The sequence below is a fragment of the Engystomops pustulosus genome, chromosome 6, assembly GCF_040894005.1.
Source record: "Engystomops pustulosus chromosome 6, aEngPut4.maternal, whole genome shotgun sequence".
NCBI classification, from domain to species: domain Eukaryota; kingdom Metazoa; phylum Chordata; class Amphibia; order Anura; family Leptodactylidae; genus Engystomops; species Engystomops pustulosus.
Genome location: NC_092416.1, coordinates 186,129,919 through 186,157,532, shown reverse-complemented (window position 1 = coordinate 186,157,532; position 27,614 = coordinate 186,129,919). Strand labels below are relative to the sequence as shown.

Sequence of the window (27,614 nt, the reverse complement as noted above, 5' to 3'; positions counted from 1 at the left end):
CGATTGGGGTTGGGGAAGGGGGGGCGGTGTGGGGACGGATTGGGGTTGGGGAAGGGGGGGCGGTGTGGGACGGATTGGGGTTGGGGAAGGGGGGCGGTGTGGGACGGATTGGGGTTGGGGAAGGGGGGGGCGGTGTGGGACGGATTGGGGTTGGGGAAGGGGGGGCGGTGTGGGACGGATTGGGGTTGGGGAAGGGGGGGGCGGTGTGGGACGGATTGGGGTTGGGGAAGGGGGGGGCGGTGTGGGACGGATTGGGGTTGGGGAAGGGGGGGGCGGTGTGGGACGGATTGGGGTTGGGGAAGGGGGGGGGCGGTGTGGGACGGATTGGGGTTGGGGAAGGGGGGGGCGGTGTGGGACGGATTGGGGTTGGGGAAGGGGGGGGCGGTGTGGGACGGATTGGGGTTGGGGAAGGGGGGGCGGTGTGGGACGGATTGGGGTTGGGGAAGGGGGGGGCGGTGTGGGACGGATTGGGGTTGGGGAAGGGGGGGGGCGGTGTGGGACGGATTGGGGTTGGGGAAGGGGGGGCGGTGTGGGACGGATTGGGGTTGGGGAAGGGGGGGGCGGTGTGGGACGGATTGGGGTTGGGGAAGGGGGGGGGCGGTGTGGGACGGATTGGGGGTTGGGGAAGGGGGGGGGCGGTGTGGGACGGATTGGGGTTGGGGAAGGGGGGGGCGGTGTGGGACGGATTGGGGTTGGGAAGGGGGGGGGCGGTGTGGGACGGATGGGAATGGGGAGCGGTGTGGGACGGATTGGGGTTGGGGAAGGGGGGGCGGTGTGGGACGGATTGGGGTTGGGGAAGGGGGGCGGTGTGGGACGGATGGGGAAGGGGGGGGCGGTGTGGGACGGATTGGGGTTGGGGAAGGGGGGGCGGTGTGGGACGGATTGGGGTTGGGGAAGGGGGGGGCGGTGTGGACAGGTTGGGGAAGGGGGTCGGTGTGGGACGGATTGGGGTTGGGGAAGGGGGGGGCGGTGTGGGACGGATTGGGGTTGGGGAAGGGGGGGGGCGGTGTGGGACGGATTGGGGTTGGGGAAGGGGGGGCGGTGTGGGACGGATTGGGGTTGGGGAAGGGGGGGGCGTGTGGGACGGATTGGGGTTGGGGAAGGGGGGGGCGGTGTGGGACGGATTGGGGTTGGGGAAGGGGGGGCGGTGTGGGACGGATTGGGGTTGGGGAAGGGGGGGGCGGTGTGGGACGGATTGGGGTTGGGGAAGGGGGGGGGGGGGGGCGGTGTGGGACGGATTGGGGTTGGGGAAGGGGGGGGGGCGGTGTGGTACGGATTGGGGTTGGGGAAGGGGGGGCGGTGTGGGACGGATTGGGGTTGGGGAAGGGGGGGGCGGTGTGGACGGATTGGGGTTGGGGAAGGGGGGGGGGCGGTGTGGGACGGATTGGGGTTGGGGAAGGGGGGGGGCGGTGTGGGACGGATTGGGGTTGGGGAAGGGGGGGGCGGTGTGGGACGGATTGGGAATGGGGAGCGGTGTGGGACGGATTGGGGTTGGGGAAGGGGGGGCGGTGTGGGACGGATTTGGGGTTGGGGAAGGGGGGGGCGGTGTGGGACGGATTGGGGTTGGGGAAGGGGGGGGCGGTGTGGGACGGATTGGGGTTGGGGAAGGGGGGGGCGGTGTGGGACGGATTGGGGTTGGGGAAGGGGGGGGGCGGTGTGGGACGGATTGGGGGTTGGGGAAGGGGGGGGCGGTGTGGGACGGATTGGGGTTGGGGAAGGGGGGGGGCGGTGTGGGACGGATTGGGAATGGGAAGGGGGGGGCGGTGTGGTACGGATTGGGGTTGGGGAAGGGGGGGCGGTGTGGGACGGATTGGGGTTGGGGAAGGGGGGGGCGGTGTGGGGACGGGTTGGGGAAGGGGGGGCGGTGTGGGACGGATGGGGAAGGGGGCGGTGTGGGACGGATTGGGGTTGGGGAAGGGGGGGGCGGTGTGGGACGGATTGGGGTTGGGGAAGGGGGGGGCGGTGTGGGACGGATTGGGGTTGGGGAAGGGGGGGCGGTGTGGGACGGATTGGGGTTGGGGAAGGGGGGGCGGTGTGGGACGGATTGGGGTTGGGGAAGGGGGGGCGGTGTGGGACGGATTGGGGTTGGGGAAGGGGGGGCGGTGTGGGACGGATTGGGGTTGGGGAAGGGGGGGCGGTGTGGGACGGGTTGGGGAAGGGGGGGGGGGTGGTATGGTATAGAGTTGGGGGAGAGGGTACATGTATCTTACCCCTTACATTCGCTCTATGCGTTGCCGTGTTTGGTCTCCGTTCACACACTTTCTCTCTATTTCCCTGCAGAATTCTATCCGTCACAACCTTTCTCTAAATCGATATTTCATCAAAGTCCCGCGGTCCCAGGAAGAGCCCGGGAAAGGCTCCTTCTGGAGGATAGACCCGGCCTCCGAGAGCAAACTCATAGAGCAAGCGTTTAGGAAACGAAGGCCCCGGGGCGTCCCCTGCTTCAGGACCCCTCTAGGACCGCTTTCTTCAAGGTACGGACAGAGACCCGTAGTAAGAGGTGCAGGGTCCACCACACCCCGGCCCTGTCCTATCAGCAGCATACTCACTGTGCCCAATGCTCTGCACCCGGCACAGAATATGTGCCGTCCATTCACATGACCACTGATCCGGCTCCCATAGACCCGGCCCCCCGCTGAGGCCAGTGACTGGTGCAGGGGTCACAGCTGCAGGAGCTGCACTCAGTCTTGTGCATGTGACCACTGAGCCTGTCCCACGTCTGAATGTAAAGGCCACATGGCTCAGTGGTCACTAACACAGTCATCACTTCCAGCACCGCGCGCCCCGGTGATCCTACAGGGGGAAGCTTTTATTTTTTTCTATTTTACAAATAATAAACCTTCCCCTTGTGATGTGTAAATGTCCTGTGATATTAGTGGAGAAGCCGCTGCAGATCCTGGAGAGGATTGGGTTGCCTCGTCCTCCATCAGAGCGCTTACACTCCGGCTTTTGTCCGCTCGTCTCCTGTTTCTCTCCAATTATCCCTTCCCAGGCAACCGCTTAGTCATCCGTGCCTGGCATCCAATCCCTCCGCCCCTCACCGGCTCCTCCTGGTGGCAGGAATCGGAATGGCAGAGAACAGATGCAATGTGGTATAGAGGTTGTACCAGGGAGGGGGTGGTAGATGTGACCCTTCCTCCTTCATGGTGTTATTATAAAGCCTTTGGGGTTTCTATGTGAATTCTGTGTCCTGCGGCTATGTGATGTGGTTTATTATCTCCTAGGAGTGCACCAGCGTCTCCCAACCACTCGGGTGTCTTGTCTGCACATTCAAGTGGTGTCCAAACTCCAGAGAGCCTGTCCAGAGAGGGCTCCCCTGTCCCCATGGATCCCGAACCCAGCACCATCCAGCCAAAGCTCGCAGTGATCCAGGAAGCCCGGTTTGCCCAGAGCGCTCCAGGTAGGACTGAATACCCGGATCTGACCCAAACTTACAAGCTGACACCCCCCCCCCCCCCTTAGTACAGGTAGCGGCGCAGCAGCTGGACCCCATGAGAAACACTGCGCTGCTGAGGCGCCGCTCATTTTGCGCTGCTCATTTTGATTAATTTCTTGTATTTTGTGGATTATTTTCCAGGGTCCCCGCTCTCTAGCCAACCGGTCCTCATCACTGTGCAGCGGCAGCTCCCGCAGACTATAAAGCCGGTTACCTACACGGTGGCCACGCCGGTCACCACCTCCACGTCCCAGCAGACGGTAATGCAGACCGTGCACGTGGTCCACCAGATACCGGCTGTGTCGGTCACCAACGTCACGGGCCTGGCTCCCGTCAACACCTACACGGTGGGCGGTCAGGCGGTAGTAGCACAAGCTGCGGTGGTCACCCAACCCAAAATAGAACCTCAAGAGAACGGAGACCACAAGGAGGTCAAAGGTCAGTAAAGATCCCCTCAAAGGACATCTACCACCAGAATGAAAGACTACATGCACATGAGCCTGAGGGGCTTCGGGCTCCATTAACATCTATGGAGCCTGGAGCCCCTCAGACTGATTTTACATACAGACCCTCATCCTGGTGGTAGATGATGCCCTTTATGATGGAGACTGCTTGCTGTCAGTGAATGGCATCAGACTGATCTATTCTGTCTCTCCCTGCAGTAAAAGTAGAAGCAATCCCTGCGATCAGTCACGCCGCCCTCAGCACGGCGAGCCGGATCATCCAGACCTCAGCATCTGCCCCCCTGCAGACCGTCACCATAGTGCAGCAAGCGCCTCTAGGTCAACACCAGCTCCCCATCAAAGCGGTGACACAGAACGGCACCCACGTCGTGCCCATCACCACCGCTATCCAAGGACAGGTCACCACAGGTGAGAGAGGTGCCTGACCCACCAATCGGGTCCCCCCCCAATCTAGTTATATCCCAAACGTTAAAGGGGCATTCCAAATTAAACTCTTAACATCCCCTTTAAGTCTTTGTACACACAGACCCAAAGGTTGCAGCCTGGGACCTGATACCCCTCTTGTCTCAGTATCTTTTGATCCATGTCCCCCCAACTAATCACATGTCTAATCACCTGACCCCGCCCCCCTGACAATATTGATAAGTCTTGCCCGGGACAGTTGATTGGTCCCGTCTTCAGATATGGAACTTGAGCTGGGTGTGTTTTTTCAGCGAACTCCTGCTACTCCCCGATTGACAGCCCCTGGCAATGGAGAGAAAATGGAGCCAGAGGTAGGATCAGCTGTGTCTGTCTTGTGTCCCTGTAGTTGTCACTGCAGCCTGGGGGCGGAGCTATGGTATGACATCAGAGGCCACGCCCCCAAGGAGCATCTTCATCTGACCTATTACTGAAATGGGAGTGTCACTGGTGGATGAATCTTAAGGGTCTGTGGACCCCCTAGGGGCCTAATGGAAGTCACTTTGAATCAGTTTTTAGGGGTGGAGAAATATTTTGTGTGCGCCCCTTTTTTATTCCATAATACTGTTAATATATTATACACGGTCCATTATGGCCGCCTTGACATTCCCTGGTCACCTCCTTCCATGTTTCCCCTTTTGGTGGGGACTTCAGGATCTGACTACATACAGTCACTTTGTAGTCTGTTACCATGGAAGCCGATTAGAATAGTTCAGCATTTGTTACATTTTGATACATTGATAGAATACTCAGTAGTGGTAGAGGGCGTGTCCTTTTAGCTTGGCCCCTTATAAGGAACACATTTTGGGGGTGGGACCATAAACGTTGTGCTGGCTTGTCACATGACTTGTTCTCTTGTCCCCCTCTCGCAGCTGCAGCTAGCCCCCTGCACATGCTGGCCACCCACGCCTCGGCGTCCGCCTCCCTCCCCACCAAGAGGCAGAACGGAGACCAGAACGAGCAGCCGGACTTCAAGAGAAGCAAAACGGAAGAACGCGAGGCGCTAGTCATATCCGTAAACGAGAGAGCCCAAACGGAGGGGACCGCGGCGTCCAATGAACAAGACGGCAACCAAAAATAGGAAAAACCTCCTCCCGCACCCCCCAAAAAATATCCAATTCTTTTTCTTTTCTTCGTTCTTTTCCCCTCGTGGTTTCCGCCCCCCCTCCGATCCTGGAAGTGACAACACACACAATTTCAGAGGTGCCAAAAAAAGTCTCATTAGTACGAAACGGGGGGGAGGGGGGAGACGGGCCCTGAGAAGAGACGCGACTTGGCCGGACAGCACTGAATGGGCGCAGGCGGCCTTACATCATTTGTTACAAGACTAGGAATTTTTTTTTTTTTTTCCAGGCCTCTACCTGTTAAACCTCCTTCAAATGTGCGACGATCTGCAGACCTGGACATGGGTCAGTGGACACGCCCCCTCTGAGCCTCCGCCCAACTTTTTTGTTTATTCCCCGCCTCCTCCCCAGGATATTTATGGTCATCCCAATGTGCTCATTGTGGACCGGATCCCGAAATTCAGCGATTCAGCGCCTGCTCCTTTAAAGGGAAACTGTATTCAACAACTGGCAGCTAGCCCCTCCCTCCTCCCGCCCCTGCGGAGCCGCACAAGACGGAAAGCTTCCCCTCATTGTGAATTATTTTTTGTTTTGCAGTAAAAAAAAACCCAATAATTTACAAAAACATCTACAAAACTACAGCAGGTCAATGGGTCTTACATTTCAGAATTTCCAGCCACTTCAATTATTCTGATAAAAAAAAAAATTCTGCCGTTTTTTAGAAAATTTTGGTTTTTTTTTTTTTCAGACTGAATGTAGTTTGCTTTTTCTGTTTAATTTTTTTTTTTTGGTTTGTACCCTTCTTATGTTGGCAAATTTTTTTTGTTCCTTCAATTTTTAACCTTTTTTTTTTTTTTTTTTTTTTTTTTTCTTACCTCGTGTGGTGATGAAATTTTTTTTTTTTGAGCGTTTGCATGTACCCGAAAGAAGAAAAGAAAAAGAAATTCAGAGACGTTTAACAAATTGTAAAAAAAAACAACAAAAAACTAAAAACTGCTATCAGTTTTGATCAGAGCTGCACTTAACTCCTTATCCTTCCCCCCCCCCCCCCCTTCCCTTCCTCCTTGTTCTGTGCCCTGGCCTAATTTACCCTCCTTAACCCCCCCCCCCCTATCATTCATCCCCCCACCCTCCTCCACCCGAAAAAAACTTAAGGTAAAAAAAAAAAAGAAAAAAAATTAACAAAAATATCTTGCTTAATATTGTGTATGTTTCAATGGCGAAGGCTGCTGTTTAAAAAAAAAAATCCCATTTAGAAAAAGGAAAGAAAAAAAAATCCAAACCTCAAGAAGGAAACAAAAAATAAACAAGAAAAAAAAAATAGCAAAGCAAATTGTGTCGGGGGTTAAATTTTCAGAAAATAATTTACCAAAAAAAAAAAAAACACTGCTCAGAACACTGGAAATATATAAACCCGTTTCTCCCGCAGCGTTTGATTTTGGTTTCCGTTATTGTGGGATTTTTAGTAAAAATTTATTTTTTATTTTTTTTTGGTCCCCTCCTCCCCCCCTTATGTTCCCGTGAAGGCACATAAATCGCTGCTTTAAAGGACAGCGCACACAATTTCCGTAAATTTTTGTAAGTTTTTCCGGTATATTTTTTGTTTCCCGTGGCGCACTGTTCTCGCTTCCACTGCATTTGTTTTTGTTTGTTTTCCGTGTTTATTTTATTTTTCTAGGATATAATCACAATTATTTTCCTTGTAACCAATGACTGGCGGCCATGACGGAGAATGGAGATTGGACGATGGAAAAAAACGGTGGCTTTTATTTATATAAATATATAATTTTTTTTTTTTTTTTTTTTTGTTAAAGGCACCAGGAAAATATTTATAATCTTGACAATTTAATAAACCTCGGAGTATGAGATTTTACATGAAACCAAAGGAAAAATGTTCTGGTTTTTATTTATGTGCAGTTTAAAAAAAAAAAACAAAAAAAACCTTTTCACCTCTTCTGACTCGTATTTTTCTGAATTTTATTTTTTAATTTATTCCTCCTGGAAGTTTTTGGAACTGACTGCCGATTCATTATCTGTGTTTTTTTTGGCATCGGAATCATTTGTACAAAAATCCTCCTATTGTTTACAAAAAAAAAAATTTAAAAGCAAAGAAAAAACATCCCTGAAAAAAACAAAAAATATTAATAATTTGCTGGTTTGTTCACTTGAGTAACAATAATAGATGACTGTTGCTCGGAATCGCTTAAAGTTGTTGCCCCGTGACCTTTCCCTTTTTGCAGGGGTTTCCTTCAGTCTGACTCTTATCCAATCAGACTGGATGTTATCAGACACGCCCCTTTGACAAAATGGATTTGATAACGCCCAGATGTCGATATAGGCCAAAAATTTCCAGGGGGAATAACGAGATCTGACACAAAGTTCTAAGAAAAGATTCTCCAAGTTGTTACTTCACTTTTTTTTCCATTGCTTTATTTTTATTTTATTTTTTGGATAGTTTTTTTATTTTTTGTTTGAGTCTTCAGTAAAACCTTGGTGGAAGCCAAAGACTTTGCGGGTGACTCCTGTGCTGGACGCTTGTGTACAAGGACTGCTGTAGATTTCCTGCTCCGGAGGCCTCTGATCCGTTCGTGGACATCGGAATGTTACAGGAGATGAGATTGGACCCGATCCTCGGCCGCCGCTGGTATTGGATTACATATCGTGTTCTGATCCGTCCCAGTTACACTTCATGCAAAATTTCATACTCCTTGCTGCCCTCGGCCCAAGAATATAAATATTTTTAGTAATGTTTTTGTTGTGTTTTTCGTTGTTTGTGGGGGGTCATTGGTTGAGACAGAAGTCAATAACGGGCCAGTTAGTTCTATGGGAAGTCCTGAGTGGACCTGCTTTGTTCTGTAACGACTTTTGGGTAATTTTTTTTTTTTTTTTGTTTCTTCTTTCCTGCAATAATTGTAGCTCGGAAAATTTTTAAAGGGGTTGTCCATCGGTTGAAAAACAAGGCTACAATCTTCCAAAAAACAGCGCCACACGTGCCCGTGGTCTGTGCCGGTATTGCAGCTCGGTTGTATAGAGATGAATGGAGCTTGGGTTGCATTGCTGGGTCAGGTGTGGAGCTGTTTTTGGAATGTTTTTAACCTCCGCACAACTTGTTTAAGGCCACAAGATGTGACCCCATTAATCTCTCAGCCCCCTTATTTCGGGTGATACAATGTTCTTTCTAGAATTCCCACTTTTACATGAAGTCTCACCAGTCGTAACTAATTAATCTTGTGACAAAGAGCAGATAAGAGTCATGTTTAGAAGCTTCTGGAGGAAAGTCAATTCAGGCTCTTGGGTTCTATAAACGGCTAGAACTCTGGTTCTGGTATCAGATTAAAGATCAGAATCTATTCTTTCAGATGGCATCAGGACTGTGGTTCTGTGAGCTACGGAGCTAGACACACAGGGGTTGTCCCAATTTAGGAAGTTCTCACCAATCCACAGGATAGGGGGTCACTTCCTAGTACAGAAGATTGGGGGCGTCTAAAGTGATCCTCTACATTCTCTAAACTTAACTCATCTGTGGTAAAAATGACTCTTCTCTGCTCAATTTCAATGACATGAATATTTTTTTTTCCCCCAATGGGATAAGATTTCAAATAAAAGATGGAATTCTAAAAAAAAACAAAACTTTTTTTCTCCCTGGTGACTGGTTCTTTCTAACATTCAGCCTTAAAGGACATTTCCACCAGGATGAAGGACTGTATGCAAATGAGCCTGAGGGACTCCAGGCTCCATAGGGTTAATGGAGCTTGGAGCCCCTCAGGCTCATTTGCATACAATCTATCATCCTGGTGATAGGTCTCAATTACAACTTAAAAGGAGATCTATGTGTTTCCCTTGGTAACAGACTACGAGTCCTGGTGTAGTCAGATTCTGCACTCATCTGCCCTATAATTGAGGGGGCGAACGTTACACGCGGCTCTGTGTAAGAGCTGCAGACATTAAACGGGAGCCCTAGAAATAATTATTTATTAAGGGTACATAGAAGCCGTATGACTGGGTTTCAGTTTATCACTACAACATCTGCTTGCTGTCAGTGAATTGGAATATTCTCATTTATAGCTATAGGCTGAGCTGTAATATTTGTTAGAGCTGATGTGTTGCTACAGTGTATCCTGTTGGTTATCTGTCTGATACATTGGAAGAGATTGGACAGGGAATAGTCACACTAGACAGAGTCTTATCCTCTATGCTGCTGAAGGGTGGCCCCAGCCTCTTGTCATTTAATGACTGTGAGCACATGCGCTGTAAGATTTGATGGGTCTAAGAATCGCATAAACCCCCTGCCCCCCCCCCTGATATTATGTGGGTCCCCTGCACAGCTGCTATGCAATGCACAGAGACTGCAGCGCTCACCTGATCTTGACCCCTTAAAGGAAATCTACCAGTGCTTTTTATGCATTATAAACCAAACATATATTGAGAATGCTGTAGCAACACTGCTGCAGAAACATATCTTGTTTAATCCCTTATTTGATTGATTGTTAAAAAAAAAAAAAAAATCAGGACTTTGGGAAAGCTGGGTGCAGCCTGGCTGCATTACACACACACACTGTCCAGACAAGACTAATCAACCTGAGCTTGATGACTCCTACACAGCAGTTCGGGGATGGTGCAGTGATTGATTACTTCTGCCTGTCAGGGACAACACAGTGATTACATCATTTTCTGGAGCAGTGCATAACTAATGTCAGAGGAGAAGCACCAGAGCCTCATTATCATCATTTTGTCATTTATTTTATTTATTTATTTATTTTTTTAGTAAAACCACTCAGGTCAGGGATTAAACAAGATAAGTTTCTGCACCAGTGTAGCTACAGCATTCTCAAGGTATTTGGTTCACAATGCATAAAAGCATTTATCCACACAGAACAATTTCCTTTATTCTACCTACCTGACATCTGCCAGCCTCTTAAAGGGATGGTCTCTGTGTTTCTCCCTTCGTTAGTCACCAGTCACAGCCACTACTAAAGAGAAAGCCGCTGTGTCTGGTAATAAATAATTACTGTTCTCCCAGGAGCAGCTTGGGCCTTTTAATTAGCTGATTGGAAATGGGGACCCCCCCACCCTTACAGCTGCGGGGGCATTATGGGAAGATTGAAGTAGATGTGTTTTTAGGGAAGGTAAAGTCCTAACCAATCCTGCATCATATACAGGAGGGGGATGAAGCAGCAGCATCTTTTCCAATGTGTGAGTAACACTATGCTGTGATAGGGGAGGAGGCGCAGCAGCGTCTACGCTTTGTGTGTTGTCAGGGGGTAGGATTAACGGCAGAAGCTTCTAACAGGCCTATGCAGGAGCAGCATCTATTCTGTGTGTAAGGCAATGCTATGTGAGAGGAGGGGCAGCGGTATGTCTTCACAATTGCTGTGAGAGGGGGAAGGAAAAGCTGCAGTATCAATTACACCATCTATGTGAGAGGACCATCATCTTATTTACTGTCTGTGAGCCAAGAGGAGTAGCAACATCTTTCTCACTATGCTGTGAGAGGGGAGGAGCAGCAGCATGTTATAATAATAATTTCTGTCCTCGAGTCTATGCTGCGAGAGGGGAGGAGGAGCACCAACATATTTGCTTTCTTTGAGTCTCTGCTGTGAGAGGGGAAGATGGAAGAGCATCCGCATAGTCAGTGTCTGAAAATCTATGCTGTGAGAGGGGAGGAGGATCTGCTGCAGCAGTATTTTCTGTCTGTGAGTTTATGTTGTGAGAAGGGAGGAAGAGCAGAATCTTCAACATCTGTGAGACTGCTGTCAGAAAGGAGCAGCAGCATATTTTCCAGTCTGAAACTATGCTTTAAGAAGAGCAGCAGTATCTTCACTGTGTCTAAGGTTATGCTATGTGAGAGGAGGAGCAGCAGCAATATGGCTGTGATAGGGGAAGGAAGAGCTGCAGTATGAATTACACTGTATGTGAGAGGAGCAGCAACAGGATGCTTTCTACACAGAGGGGAGGGAGAGCAGCTGCAGTATCTAGTTCACTGAGGAAGGAGGAGAGCAGTAGCAGTCTCTTGCTTTGAGTCTGTGCTGTGAGAGGGTAGAATGGGCAGCAGAAATAATATTTTTCACTAAGATTTTGCTCTGAGAGTTGGAAGTGTAGCTTTTTCAGTCTGTAAAGTAAGTGGTATCATCTTCACTGTCTGCATCTAAGGTGTGAGAGGGGAAGGAGGAACAACAGCTTCAAATTGTTGTCTGAGTCTGCTGTGAGAGGGGAGGAGGAATAGCAATTTTGATTTTTACTATGTCTATGAGGTTGGAGCACAGTCCCACAGTCAGAGTCTACACTGTGTGAAGGGAGGAGGAGAAGCAATATCTATTTCACCACGCCTCTGAGAAGGGGAGGGAGGGGCATCAAAATCTATTTCCTGTGAGTCTATGCTGTGAGAGGGGAGGAGGAGCTGCAGCCTGTACTTCCCTGTCCAAGAGCAGAGGTGGTAAGGAATATGCAAATCAGTTTCCTAGGATGAGGAAAGGAAATCTGGATCCTCTGGTGCCAATTAGAGGGGAGGAGCAGACACAACCCCCTCCCCAGAGTAGTTCTTCCCCATACACCACTGTATACAAACTTGTGATTTGGTTGTTGATGGGTTGTTTTTTTTTATTAAAAAGCATTAACATATCTTACAAACAGTAGTGCAAAACAAGAAAAAACAAAAAAATATCCATGATTAATTGCACTAAGCCACATGCAGAACCAAAAAACGCCCAAAGGGAAGAAAAATCTACATAAAAAGTTTAGTATTAAAGGTGGGGGTTACAGGAGTGCCCCCTCCCCCACTGTAACAGCACCACAAGTGCCGCTCCAAGATTAGTGGTTGGGTTAGTGTCGCATGGTACCAGAAACAGCGCCACTTAGATGCAGAGGCCGCGTCTGGTACTGCAGCTGCAATACCACACAATGGCCTCCAGTCACAAGTGGCGCTGTGCTGTAATTTGACCCCCCGCTTGTTGATTAACTGAACCAGTAACGACCCAAACGTAGCGTCGCAACCAAAAAACTAAATCACAACCAATCACGGCTCATCCTTCCAGGGGCGTGTAATCGATCGCCCACCAAATTTATTAGAAATAACTGATTAATACTGCAGGGGGCGACGTGGAGCGACTGCTGTCACAACGTCCCGAGTCTATGATAAAACACAGCAGCTGCACAAACCTTCTACGGTCATGGACTGATACACTGTAACGAACCATCAGCAGTGAGAGCAGGACTAGGCCTCCCTCCTATACGTTGCATTACTTCCGCTGTCAATACTGTGACCTGCACCTTATCCGGAACGTTCTGGAACGCGCAGAATCTTCTTCATCTACGAGAGTTACACTTTATATCAATGCAGTCTATGGCAGAAATTAAAAAATAAGGACCGCCCACAAGGCCGGCCCCCGACGTTTCCATTCTGTGGGGGGGCGGAGCAAGTGATGTCATAGATAAAATATGATGAGAACTGAATAGATTGCTAAAAAAAAACAAAAAAAAAAAACACAAGAAGTTTTCCGTCAGTTCTCGGGGTTGAAGCAGCTCCACCCCTCCCCCGCACCTCAGCCCCCAACATGGAGTCCGTTCCCTCCGGGCGGAGACTCAGAGCTTGTCGTCCGTCATTTCTAAAAACTGGGCGTAGACGTCCCTCGTGCACTCCCCCTTCTGGTTGAAGCCGAATTTGTAGTAGCTGCCGTCCGCACAAATAGCTGCAAGAGGGAAAAGGGAGAGATCAGTTGTGCTGTAGTCGTAGTCAGAGCTGCAGGAAGTCCGGCAGAATTGTGTCACGCGCCCAATGGTAAAGGTGAACAAAAGAAATAAAAGTGGTGCCCTCTGCTGGCGATTCATAGAGAACAAGTGCCAGGAATCCCGAATGTGGCGCCCCCTGCACACCACACAGGACACTGCACTGTTCTCCGGAAATGAGCCGCATCTACAGCTGCTCTGAGTAGTAGCTACAGCAAGCTTCTACAACAGCAGTCATTCAGAGCCGAGGGGAGGGGCTGAGGAGTCACACAGTGCCACCAGCAGTGGCCATGGAGGAGCTACAATCCTGGAATATAGATTCATATTTCACAGTCCTGCTGCTACTAAATACATACACATCCCTCCAGGGACAGTACATAACACTGGCTGCACAGAGCACAGCAGTGTGAGGTCTGATTACACATCTCTCCAGGGACAATACATAACACTGGCTGCACAGAGCACAGCAGTGTGAGGTCTGATTACACGTCTCTCCAGGGACAATACATAACACTGGCTGCACAGAGCACAGCAGTGTGAGGTCTGATTACACGTCTCTCCAGGGACAATACATAACACTGGCTGCACAGAGCACAGCAGTGTGAGGTCTGATTACACGTCTCTCCAGGGACAATACATAACACTGGGTGCACAGAGCACAGCAGTGTGAGGTCTGATTACACATCTCTCCAGGGACAATACATAACACTGGCTGCACAGAGCACAGCAGTGTGAGGTCTGATTACACGTCTCTCCAGGGACAATACATAACACTGGCTGCAGAGAGCACAGCAGTGTGAGGTCTGATTACACGTCTCTCCAGGGACAATACATAACACTGGGTGCAGAGAGCACAGAGCACAGCAGTGTGAGGTCTGATTACACATCTCTCCAGGGACAATACATAACACTGGCTGCAGAGAGCACAAAGCAGAGCAGTGTGAGGTCTGATTACACATCTCTCCAGGGACAATACATAACACTGGCTGCAGAGAGCACAGAGCACAGCAGTGTGAGGTCTGATTACACATCTCTCCAGGGACAATACATAACACTGGCTGCAGAGAGCACAGAGCGCAGCAGTGTGAGGTCTGATTACACATCTCTCCAGGGACAATACATAACACTGGCTGCAGAGAGCACAGAGCGCAGGAGTGTGAGGTCTGATTACACATCTCTCCAGGGACATAACACTGGCTGCAGAGAGCACAGAGCACAGCAGTGTGAGGTCTGATTACACATCTCTCCAGGGACAATACATAACACTGGCTGCAGAGAGCACAGAGCACAGCAGTGTGAGGTCTGATTACACATCTCTCCAGGGACAGTACATAACACTGACTGCAGAGAGCACAGAGCGCAGCAGTGTGAGGTCTGATTACACATCTCTCCAGGGACAATACATAACACTGGCTGCAGAGAGCACAGAGCGCAGGAGTGTGAGGTCTGATTACACATCTCTCCAGGGACATAACACTGGCTGCAGAGAGCACAGAGCACAGCAGTGTGAGGTCTGATTACACATCTCTCCAGGGACATAACACTGGCTGCAGTCGGTGTGGTCGTAGTATTGTGCGCCCCCCCCCCCCCTGACACCATGCCAGCTCCTCATCCCCCACTCACCTATGACAGAGTTTGGTTCTGTTCCAAAGGCACAAACACAAGGCGATCCGGAGGGAACCTGAAACTTGGAGAAGCTCCACTTGGAGCTGAAGTACTTGGGGAGGAAACTGGCGGAGGCCAAACTGCAACGAGACAAGAGGTGACGGGGAGAGTGACAGAGAAACATCTGCCGGACAGGAGCCCTCAGCACATGCACCCCCTGTACTGCGCACCCACCCTTACACCTGGTGACCCCAAATCTAATAATGACATCACTAGGGGGAGCTCCCTGCATCCGGCTCATTATGTAGTGGCTCCACCTAGTGGTGTAAATCTATAAATCACTATATATCGTCATACATAGGAGAGATGAGGGCAGAACTGTGAGTGCAGCTCTGGAGGAGGCACAGGATGTTGGATCATGTTCTCCATGTATAATAAGGATACGTGCAGCGCCCCCTACATGAGCGCTATGTGTGCAGGCCCCTCCCCCTCACCTGGACTGTTTGTTTCGCTTGGGATCTTCTGCTGCAAAGATGTGCACCGTCCCGTGATCGCTGGAGACGCAGATCAGAGAGGCGTCCTCATTGAAGTTTATGCTGCAAGATGAGAAGGAAGGATGAGCCGCTTCCACTCCTGCCCCGTTACCCAGCATCCCCCTCTCCCCTCCCTCTCATCATCTCACCAGCTCTCCCCTCCCTCTCATCATCTCACCAGTAAATATTGGCGGCCTGTGACCCTCGCCGAAGCTCCTGGATTAAGTGTCCGGAAGTTGTGTCGAATATTCGGATGAGAGTTCCCTGGAATGACAAGAGCGGAGATAGATTGGTCATGCCTGCCCTGTATGGAATGTGCGGGACACAATGTATCCTGTGTGTGTATCCAGACATTACTAATCGATGGTGCAGGGCAGATTCAGGCATCGGTCACCTTCTCTGATGCGGTGGCGATTCTGGTCCCTTGTAGGTTTAATGCGATGCAGCTCAGGACCCCCTCGTGTGCCGGGATGTCCACGGGGGGCTTCTCCGTGCTGGCCAGGTCCACGATCTGCACGTGGCCGGTGTGAGCCCCCGGGAAGGCCAGGAATGAATTATTGCTGTTTGGACACAAGACGCACAGACCTGCGGGGGAGAAGCGCACAGAGGATGATGGGAGGAGTTGTCCTATTAGGAGGAAGTCCGACTATCAGACCCCTATTCCTCACCTTTAGGGTTGTAGCAGGTCTCAAAGACGTGAAGCTGGTGGGGGTTGTGGGTGAAGGTGAAGACCTTAATCATAGAATCCAGGACCACCACAATCCTACAACACAGAGAGCGTCAGTCACTGACCCAGCCCCCCCCCCCGGGCTGTGTGACACCCCCCTCACACACCCCGAGCCAGGGACATGTGACTACCCCCCTCACACCCAGAGCCCTGACCCTGTGATAACCCCCCCCCCCCAACTCCTGCCCCCCAGACCCTGTGAAAATTCCCCCCCTGCTCCCAGACCCTGTGAAAATTCCCCCCCTCCTGCCCCCCAGACCCTGTGATACCCCCCTGCTCCCAGACCCTGTGAAAATTCCCCCCCTCCTGTCCCCCAGACCCAGTGATAACCCCCCCTCTGCTGCCCCCCAGACCCTGTGGTAATTTCCCCCCACACTCCTGCCCCCGAGACCCTGTGATACCCCCCCCCCTCTCCTGCCCCCCAGACCCTGTGATAATTTCCCCTCACACTCCTGCACCCCAGACCCTGTGATACTCCCCCCTCTCCTGCCCCCCAGACCCTGTGATACCCCCCCCTCGCTCCTGCCCCCCAGACCCTGTGTTAACCCCCCCCGCTCCTGCCCCCCAGACCCTGTGATACCCCCCCTCGCTCCTGCCCCCCAGACCCAGTGATAACCCCCCCTGCTCCTGCCGCCCAGACCCAGTGATAACCCCCCCTGCTCCTGCCCCCCAGACCCAGTGATAACCCCCCCCCCCCCGCTCCTGCCCCCCAGACCCTGTGATAACCCCCCCCCCCCGCTCCTGCCCCCCAGACCCAGTGATAACCCCCCCCTGCTCCTGCCCCCCAGACCCAGTGATAACCCCCCCTCTCCTGCCCCCCCAGACCCTGTGATACCCCCCCCTCTCCTGCCCCCCAGACCCTGTGATAACCCCCCTTCCCCCCTCACCTGTCTCTGCGCAGCTTCACAGCCTTCACCTCGGTGGAGAACTCAATCTCAATCACAGTTTTCTTCTTCAAGTCGTCCCAGATCATCACTGGAAGAGACCGAAACCGGATCAGCGCGGCATCGGGGGTCACAGCGTTACGTCACCTGGGACCCCGCACTAGAGGTGCATGAGGGGGGGGGGGGGGCGCACACTCTCGCTACCCCCAGGGCTGGAAGGATACTACCAGTGTGGGGTCCACATGACCTTTGTGCAGGGGTCACCCCAATAGTTTGAGGGTCTCACCTTTGTTGGGGGGGTATTTGGGCTTCTTCCCTCCCCCGACAAGAGCCAAGTAATTACATCGGAATAACATCTCCACGTATCCAATGCCGCCTTCCATGAACTCTGCCAAAAGATCAAGGGGTTAATATCAGATGAGGTCATGGACAGGAGGGGGGGGGCACACATGCAGAGGGGGGATGGGGGATGGGACACACACACGCATGCAGAGGGCAAGGCAAGGGGGGGACGGACACACGCATGCAGAGGGCAAGGGGGGGGGGACGGACACACGCATGCAGAGGGCAAGGGGGGGGGCACACGCATGCAGAGGGCAAGGGGGGGGGGACACACGCAGAGGGCAAGGGGGGGGGGACACACGCATGCAGAGGGCAAGGGGGGGGGACACACGCATGCAGAGGGCAAGGGGGGGGGGACACACGCATGCAGAGGGCAAGGGGGGGGGACACACGCAGAGGGCAAGGGGGGGGGGACACACGCAGAGGGCAAGGGGGGGGGGACACACGCAGAGGGCAAGGGGGGGGGACACACGCAGAGGGCAAGGGGGGGGGACACACGCAGAGGGCAAGGGGGGGGGACACACGCAGAGGGCAAGGGGGGGGACACACGCAGAGGGCAAGGGGGGGGGACACACACACGCAGAGGGCAAGGGGGGGGCACACACGCAGAGGGCAAGGGGGGGGGGGACACACGCAGAGGGCAGGGGGGGGGGGACACACGCAGAGGGCAGGGGGGGGGGACACACGCAGAGGGCAGGGGGGGGGGACACACGCAGAGGGCAAGGGGGGGGGACACACGCAGAGGGCAAGGGGGGGGGACACACGCAGAGGGCAAGGGGGGGGGACACACGCAGAGGGCAAGGGGGGGGGACACACGCAGAGGGCAAGGGGGGGGGGACACACGCAGAGGGCAAGGGGGGGGGGACACCCGCAGAGGGCAAGGGGGGGGGGACACACGCAGAGGGCAAGGGGGGGGGGGACACACGCAGAGGGCAAGGGGGGGGGGGACACACGCAGAGGGCAAGGGGGGGGGGACACACGCAGAGGGCAAGGGGGGGGGACACACGCAGAGGGCAAGGGGGGGGGACACACGCAGAGGGCAAGGGGGGGGGACACACGCAGAGGGCAAGGGGGGGCGGACACACGCAGAGGGCAAGGGGGGGCGGACACACGCAGAGGGCAAGGGGGGGGCGGACACACGCAGAGGGCAAGGGGGGGGGACACACGCAGAGGGCAAGGGGGGGGGACACACGCAGAGGGCAAGGGGGGGGGACACACGCAGAGGGCAAGGGGGGGGGGACACACGCAGAGGGCAAGGGGGGGGGACACACGCAGAGGGCAAGGGGGGCGGACACACGCAGAGGGCAAGGGGGGGCGGACACACGCAGAGGGCAAGGGGGGCGGACACACGCAGAGGGCAAGGGGGGGCGGACACACGCAGAGGGCAAGGGGGGGCGGACACACGCAGAGGGCAAGGGGGGGCGGACACACGCAGAGGGCAAGGGGGGGGGGTTGTTACCTTGTTTCTCCTTCTCCTTCAGCGGGTCGGTGTTATAGACCCGGAAGCCGTTCTCCATCCCACAGGCGAAGCATCCTGCAGGGAGAGGGGACACGTCATGGGGTGTAAGGAGGAGAGCACCAGGACCCCCACACAGGGTGAGAGACAGAAGGAGCCGGGGGAGGGAGGAGACACGGGGGCAGCAGCAGAGCCCACCAGCTACACCAGGACCGGGGGCTCAATGTAAAGGAGGAACATTTAGATTCATTGTCACTAGAAGTAAGAAAGGAGGAGACCCCCCCAGATTCATTGTCACTAGAAGTAAGAAAGGAGGAGACCCCCCCCCCATCCCCTGTGCCCCCCCCTCCAAAGTCATGACCCCCCCCCCGATACGTGCCCCCCCTCCAGAGACATGACCCCCCCTCCTTCTCCTGATACATGACCCCCCCCATCCCCTGTGCCCCCCCTCCAGAGACATGACCCCCCCATCCCCTGTGCCCCCCCTCCAGAGACATGACCCCCCCATCCCCTGTGCCCCCCCTCCTTCTCCTGATACATGACCCCCATCCCCTGTGCCCCCCTCCTCCCCCTGATACATGACCCCCCCTCCCCTGTGCCCCCCTCCTCCTCCTGATACATGACCCCCCCATCCCCTGTGCACCCCCTCCTCCTCCTGATACATGACCCCCCATCCCCTGTGCCCCCCTCCTCCCCCTGATACATGACCCCCCCACCCCCTGTGCCCCCCTCCTCCCCCTGATACATGACCCCCCCACCCCCTGTGCCCCCCTCCTCCCCCTGATACATGACCCCCCACCCCCTGTGCCCCCTCCTCCCCCTGATACATGACCCCCCCATCCCCTGTGCCCCCCTCCTCCCCCTGATACATGACCCCCCATCCCCTGTGCCCCCTCCTCCTCCTGATACATGACCCCCCCCATCCCCTGTGCCCCCCTCCTCCTCCTGATACATGACCCCCCCATCCCCTGTGCCCCCTCCTCCTCCTGATACATGACCCCCCATCCCCTGTGCCCCTCCTCCCCCTGATACATGACCCCCCCATCCCCTGTGCCCCCTCCTCCTCCTGATACATGACCCCCCATCCCCTGTGCCCCCCTCCTCCCCCTGATACATAACCCCCCCATCCCCTGTGCCCCCCTCCTCCCCCTGATACATGAGCCTCCCATCCACTGTGCCCCCCTCCTCCCCCTGATACATGACCCCCCCATCCCCTGTGCCCCCCTCCTCCCCCTGATACATGACCCCCCCATCCCCTGTGCCCCCCTCCTCCCCCTGATACATGACCCCCCCATCCCCTGTGCCCCCCTCCTCCCCCTGATACATGACCCCCCCCATCCCCTGTGCCCCCCTCCTCCTCCTGATACATGACCCCCCATCCCCTGTGCCCCCCTCCTCCTCCTGATACATGACCCCCCATCCCCTGTGCCCCCTCCTCCTCCTGATACATGACCCCCCATCCCCTGTGCCCCCTCCTCCTCCTGATACATGACCCCCCATCCCCTGTGCCCCCCTCCTCCCCCTGATACATGATCCCCCCATCCCCTGTGCCCCCCTCCTCCCCCTGATACATGACCCCCCCATCCCCTGTGCCCCCCCTCCTCCCCCTGATACATGACCCCCCCATCCCCTGTGCCCCCTCCTCCTCCTGATACATGACCCCCCATCCCCTGTGCCCCCCTCCTCCTCCTGATACATGACCCCCAATCCCCTGTGCCCCCTCCTCCTCCTGATACATGACCCCCCCATCCCCTGTGCCCCCCTCCTCCCCGATACATGACCCCCCCATCCCCTGTGCCCCCCCTCCTCCCCCTGATACATGACCCCCCCATCCCCTGTGCCCCCCCTCCTCCTGATACATGACCCCCCATCCCCTGTGCCCCCCTCCTCCCCCTGATACATGACCCCCCCACCCCCTGTGCCCCCCTCCTCCTCCTGATACATGACCCCCCCACCCCGTGCCCCCCTCCTCCTCCTGATACATGACCCCCCCATCCCCTGTGCCCCCTCCTCCTCCTGATACATGACCCCCCATCCCCTGTGCCCCCCCTCCTCCCCCTGATACATGACCCCCCCATCCCCTGTGCCCCCCTCCTCCTCCTGATACATGACCCCCCATCCCCTGTGCCCTCCTCCTCCCCCTGATACATGACCCCCCCATCCCCTGTGCCCCTCCTCCCCCTGATACATGACCCCCCATCCCCTGATACATGACCCCCCCATCCCCTGTGCCCCCCTCCTCCCCCTGATACATAACCCCCCCATCCCCTGTGCCCCCCCTCCAGATACATGACCCCCCCATCCCCTGTGCCCCCCTCCTCCCCCGGATACATGACCCCCCCATCCCCTGTGCCCCCCTCCTCCCCCTGATACATGACCCCCCCATCCCCTGTGCCCCCCTCCTCCCCCTGATACATGACCCCCCCATCCCCTGTGCCCCCCTCCTCCCCCTGATACATGACCCCCCCATCCCCTGTGCCCCCCTCCTCCCCCTGATACATGACCCCCCCATCCCCTGTGCCCCCCTCCTCCTCCTGATACATGACCCCCCCATCCCCTGTGCCCCCCTCCTCCTCCTGATACATGACCCCCCATCCCCTGTGCCCCCCTCCTCCCCCTGATACATGACCGCCCCACCCCCTGTGCCCCCTCCTCCTCCTGATACATGACCCCCCCATCCCCTGTGCCCCCTCCTCCTCCTGATACATGACCCCCCCATCCCCTGTGCCCCCCTCCTCCCCCTGATACATGACCCCCCCATCCCCTGTGCCCCCCTCCTCCCCCTGATACATGACCCCCCCATCCCCTGTGCCCCCTCCTCCTCCTGATACATGACCCCCCATCCCCTGTGCCCCCTCCTCCTCCCCCTCCCCCTGATACATGACCCCCCATCCCCTGTGCCCCCTCCTCCCCCTGATACATGACCCCCCCATCCCCTGTGCCCCCCCTCCTCCCCCTGATACATGACCCCCCCATCCCCTGTGCCCCCCTCCTCCTCCTGATACATGACCCCCCCATCCCCTGTGCCCCCTCCTCCTCCTGATACATGACCCCCCATCCCCAGTGCCCCCCTCCTCCTCCTGATACATGACCCCCCATCCCCTGTGCCCCCCTCCTCCTCCTGATACATGACCCCCCATCCCCTGTGCCCCCCCTCCTCCCCCTGATACATGACCCCCCCATCCCCTGTGCCCCCCCTCCTCCCCCTGATACATGACCCCCCCATCCCCTGTGCCCCCCCTCCTCCCCCTGATACATGACCCCCCCATCCCCTGTGCCCCCCTCCTCCTCCTGATACATGACCCCCCCATCCCCTGTGCCCCCTCCTCCTCCTGATACATGACCCCCCATCCCCAGTGCCCCCCTCCTCCTCCTGATACATGACCCCCCATCCCCTGTGCCCCCCTCCTCCTCCTGATACATGACCCCCCATCCCCTGTGCCCCCCTCCTCCTCCTGATACATGACCCCCCCATCCCCTGTGCCCCCTCCTCCTCCTGATACATGACCCCCCATCCCCAGTGCCCCCCTCCTCCTCCTGATACATGACCCCCCATCCCCTGTGCCCCCCTCCTCCTCCTGATACATGACACCCCATCCCCTGTGCCCCCCCTCCTCCTCCTGATACATGACCCCCCATCCCCTGTGCCCCTCCTCCCCCTGATACATGACCCCCCCTCCCCCTGATACATGACCCCCCTCCCCCTGTGCCCCTCCTCCCCCTGATACATGACCCCCCATCCCCTGTGCCCCTCCTCCCCCTGATACATGACCCCCCCTCCCCCTGTGCCCCTCACCCCTGATACATGACCCCCCCTCCCCCTGATACATGACCCCCCCTCCCCCTGATACATGACCCCCCTCCCCCTGTGCCCCTCCTCCCCCTGATACATGACCCCCCCTCCCCCTGTGCCCCCCTCCCCCTGATACATGACCCCCCTCCCCCTGATACATGACCCCCCATCCCCTGTGCCCCCCTCCTCCTCCTGATACATGACCCCCCCATCCCCTGTGCCCCCTCCTCCTCCTCCTGATACATGACCCCCCCCATCCCCTGTGCCCCCTCCTCCTCCTGATACATGACCCCCCATCCCCTGTGCCCCCTCCTCCTCCTGATACATGACCCCCCATCCCCTGTGCCCCCCTCCTCCTCCTGATACATGACCCCCCATCCCCTGTGCCCCCCCTCCTCCTCCTGATACATGACCCCCCCATCCCCTGTGCCCCCCTCCTCCCCCTGATACATGACCCCCCATCCCCTGATACATGACCCCCCATCCCCTGTGCCCCCCCTCCTCCTCCTGATACATGACCCCCCCATCCCCTGTGCCCCCCTCCTCCCCCTGATACATGACCCCCCATCCCCTGTGCCCCCCTCCTCCCCCTGATACATGACCCCCCCCATCCCCTGTGCCCCCCTCCTCCCCCTGATACATGACCCCCCCATCCCCTGTGCCCCCTCCTCCTCCTGATACATGACCCCCCCATCCCCTGTGCCCCCTCCTCCTCCTGATACATGACCCCCCCATCCCCTGTGCCCCCCTCCTCCTCCTGATACATGACCCCCCCATCCCCTGTGCCCCCCTCCTCCCCCTGATACATGACCCCCCCCATCCCCTGTGCCCCCCTCCTCCTCCTGATACATGACCCCCCCATCCCCTGTGCCCCCCTCCTCCTCCTGATACATGACCCCCCCATCCCCTGTGCCCCCTCCTCCTCCTCCTGATACATGACCCCCCCCCATCCCCTTTGCCCCCTCCTCCTCCTGATACATGACCCCCCCCATCCCCTTTGCCCCCTCCTCCTCCTGATACATGACCCCCCCATCCCCTGTGCCCTCCTCCTCCTCCTCCTGATACATGACCCCCCCATCCCCTGTGCCCCCCTCCTCCCCCTGATACATGACCCCCCCATCCCCTGTGCCCCCCTCCTCCTCCTGATACATGACCCCCCCATCCCCTGTGCCCCCCTCCTCCTCCTGATACATGACCCCCCATCCCCTGTGCCCCCTCCTCCTCCTGATACATGACCCCCCCATCCCCTGTGCCCCCCTCCTCCCCCTGATACATGACCCCCCCATCCCCTGTGCCCCCCTCCTCCCCCTGATACATGACCCCCCCATCCCCTGTGCCCCCCTCCTCCCCCTGATACATGACCCCCCCATCCCCTGTGCCCCCCTCCTCCCCCTGATACATGACCCCCCCATCCCCTGTGCCCCCCTCCTCCCCCTGATACATGACCCCCCCATCCCCTGTGCCCCTCCTCCTCCCCCTGATACATGACCCCCCCATCCCCTGTGTCCCCCCTCCTCCTCCTGATACATGACCCCCCCATCCCCTGTGCCCCCCCTCCTCCCCCTGATACATGACCCCCCCATCCCCTGTGCCCCCCCTCCTCCTGATACATGACCCCCCCATCCCCTGTGCCCCCCTCCTCCTCCTGATACATGACCCCCCATCCCCTGTGCCCCTCCTCCCCCTGATACATGACCCCCCCATCCCCTGTGCCCCTCCTCCCCCTGATACATGACCCCCCATCCCCTGTGCCCCTCACCCCTGATACATGACCCCCCTCCCCCTGATACATGACCCCCCCTCCCCCTGATACATGACCCCCCCTCCCCCTGATACATGACCCCCCCTCCCCCTGATACATGACCCCCCCTCCCCCTGATACATGACCCCCCCCTCCCCCTGATACATGACCCCCCCTCCCCCTGATACATGACCCCCCCTCCCCCTGATACATGACCCCCCCTCCCCCTGATACATGACCCCCCCTCCCCCTGATACATGACCCCCCCCACCCCCTGTGCCCCCCCTCCTCCCCCTGATACATGACCCCCCATCCCCTGTGCCCCCCCTCCTCCCCCTGATACATGACCCCCCCATCCCCTGTGCCCCCCTCCTCCTGATACATGACCCCCCATCCCCTGTGCCCCCCTCCTCCTCCTGATACATGACCCCCCCATCCCCTGTGCCCCCTCCTCCTCCTGATACATGACCCCCCCCATCCCCTGTGCCCCCCTCCTCCTCCTGATACATGACCCCCCCCCATCCCCTGTGCCCCCCTCCTCCTCCTGATACATGACCCCCCCATCCCCTGTGCCCCCCTCCTCCCCCTGATACATGACCCCCCCTCCCCCTGATACATGACCCCTCCTCCTCCTGATACATGACCCCTCCTCCTCCTGATACATGACCCCCCCATCCCCTGTGCCCCCCTCCTCCTCCTGATACATGACCCCCCCCCATCCCCTGTGCCCCCTCCTCCTCCTGATACATGACCCCCCCATCCCCTGTGCCCCCCTCCTCCTCCTGATACATGACCCCCCCATCCCCTGTGCCCCCCTCCTCCTCCTGATACATGACCCCCCCATCCCCTGTGCCCCCTCCTCCTCCTGATACATGACCCCCCCATCCCCTGTGCCCCCTCCTCCTCCTGATACATGACCCCCCCATCCCCTGTGCCCCCTCCTCCTCCTGATACATGACCCCCCCATCCCCTGTGCCCCCTCCTCCTCCTGATACATGACCCCCCCATCCCCTGTGCCCCCTCCTCCTCCTGATACATGACACCCCCATCCCCTGTGCCCCCTCCTCCTCCTGATACATGACCCCCCCCATCCCCTGTGCCCCCCTCCTCCTCCTGATACATGACCCCCCATCCCCTGTGCCCCCTCCTCCTCCTGATACATGACCCCCCCCATCCCCTGTGCCCCCCTCCTCCTCCTGATACATGACCCCCCCATCCCCTGTGCCCCCCTCCTCCCCCTGATACATGACCCCCCATCCCCTGTGCCCCCCTCCTCCCCCTGATACATGACCCCCCCTCCCCCTGATACATGACCCCTCCTCCCCCTGATACATGACCCCTCCTCCCCCTGATACATGACCCCCCCATCCCCTGTGCCCCCCTCCTCCTCCTGATACATGACCCCCCCCATCCCCTGTGCCCCCTCCTCCTCCTGATACATGACCCCCCCCATCCCCTGTGCCCCCCTCCTCCTCCTGATACATGACCCCCCCATCCCCTGTGCCCCCTCCTCCTCCTGATACATGACCCCCCATCCCCTGTGCCCCCTCCTCCTCCTGATACATGACCCCCCCATCCCCTGTGCCCCCTCCTCCTCCTGATACATGACCCCCCCATCCCCTGTGCCCCCTCCTCCTCCTGATACATGACCCCCCCATCCCCTGTGCCCCCTCCTCCTCCTGATACATGACCCCCCCATCCCCTGTGCCCCCCTCCTCCTCCTGATACATGACCCCCCATCCCCTGTGCCCCCCTCCTCCTCCTGATACATGACCCCCCATCCCCTGTGCCCCCCTCCTCCTCCTGATACATGACCCCCCATCCCCTGTGCCCCCCTCCTCCTCCTGATACATGACCCCCCATCCCCTGTGCCCCCCTCCTCCTCCTGATACATGACCCCCCATCCCCTGTGCCCCTCCTCCCCCTGATACATGACCCCCCCTCCCCCTGTGCCCCTCACCCCTGATACATGACCCCCCTCCCCCTGATACATGACCCCCCCTCCCCCTGATACATGACCCCCCCTCCCCCTGTGCCCCTCCTCCTCCTGATACATGACCCCCCCATCCCCTGTGCCCCCCTCCTCCCCCTGATACATGACCCCCCCATCCCCTGTGCCCCCTCCTCCCCCTGATACATGACCCCCCCATCCCCTGTGCCCCCTCCTCCCCCTGATACATGACCCCCCCATCCCCTGTGCCCCCTCCTCCCCCTGATACATGACCCCCCCATCCACTGTGCCCCCTCCTCCCCCTGATACATGACCCCCCCATCCACTGTGCCCCCTCCTCCCCCTGATACATGACCCCCCCATCCCCAGTGCCCCCTCCTCCCCCTGATACATGACCCCTCATCCCCTGTGCCCCCTCCATCCCCAGTGCCCCCTCCTCCCCCTGATACATGACCCCCCATCCCCAGTGCCCCCCCTCCTCACCCTGATACATGACCCCCCCATCCCCAGTGCCCCCTCCTCCCCCTGATACATGACCCCCCCATCCCCTGTGCCCCCTCCTCCCCCTGATACATGACCCCCCCATCCCCAGTGCCCCCTCCTCCCCCTGATACATGACCCCCCATCCCCAGTGCCCCCCCTCCTCCTCCTGATACATGACCCCCCCCATCCCCAGTGCCCCCCTCCTCCTCCTGATACATGACCCCCCCATCCCCTGTGCCCCCTCCTCCTCCTGATACATGACCCCCCCATCCCCTGTGCCCCCCTCCTCCCCCTGATACATGACCCCCCCCTGATACATGACCCCCCCCAGTACAGGACCCTCCTCCCCTCTCACCGTGGTCCTGGTTGAAGCCGGCGTACAGGAGGCCGTTCCCGTGCGGGTTGGAGGGCAGCAGGTTCATGGCTGCGGTCCCGGTGTCGGTGTTGGGGCCCGGGGCTGCGCCCGTTACATCATCACCGGGAGACACTGACGTCTCTCCGACAGCAGCGGCCACTTCCGGCTTCCGCAGGCCGCACAGCAGAGCGCCGAGCACAGGACGCGCCCAGTCATGTGATGGAGCAGGAGGAGCGCCGAGATATCGATCTCATTATATCATTATCACTGAATAATAAGAACATAATCATAGAAATATAATAATGTGACCAGAGGAGAATCATAGATAGAACATCACCAGGAGAGGAGGGACACACACACACAGAGATAGATGCTGAGCACAGTGCAGAATAGTGAGTGCAGCTCTGGAGTATAATACAGGATGTAACTCAGGATCAGTACATGATAAGTAATGTCATGTATGTACACAGTGACTGCACCAGCAGCAGAATAGTGAGTGCAACTCTGGAGTATAATACAGGATGTAACTCAGGATCAGTACAGGATAAGTAATGTCATGTATGTACACAGTGACTGCACCAGCAGCAGAATAGTGAGTG

General features: G+C 57.1%; 2 protein-coding genes across 2 annotated transcripts in view; one reads left to right on the top strand and one right to left on the bottom strand.

The window, feature by feature from the left end:
* Nucleotides 1–8,174, top strand: part of FOXK2 (forkhead box K2) — a 30,923-nt gene extending 22,749 nt beyond the window's left edge. The window contains 5 exon segments of the mRNA XM_072112700.1: nt 2,281–2,474; nt 3,225–3,400; nt 3,578–3,874; nt 4,099–4,308; nt 5,232–8,174. Coding sequence (XP_071968801.1) covers nt 2,281–2,474; nt 3,225–3,400; nt 3,578–3,874; nt 4,099–4,308; nt 5,232–5,440 — 1,086 coding nt within the window. The 3' untranslated portion in view covers nt 5,441–8,174.
* A 4,271-nt stretch (nt 8,175–12,445) lies between these two features.
* On the bottom strand, nt 12,446–27,217 carry WDR45B (WD repeat domain 45B). Its single transcript, XM_072112698.1, has 10 exons — nt 27,016–27,217; nt 18,696–18,770; nt 17,181–17,282; nt 16,898–16,985; nt 15,952–16,046; nt 15,678–15,868; nt 15,462–15,547; nt 15,245–15,346; nt 14,769–14,890; nt 12,446–13,108 (listed from the first exon to the last, which is right to left on the bottom strand). The coding sequence occupies exons 1-10, from the start codon at nt 27,080–27,082 to the stop codon at nt 13,002–13,004; spliced, it is 1,035 nt and encodes a 344-aa protein (XP_071968799.1). The 5' UTR covers nt 27,083–27,217; the 3' UTR covers nt 12,446–13,001.
* Between the last annotated feature and the right edge of the window lie 397 nt (nt 27,218–27,614).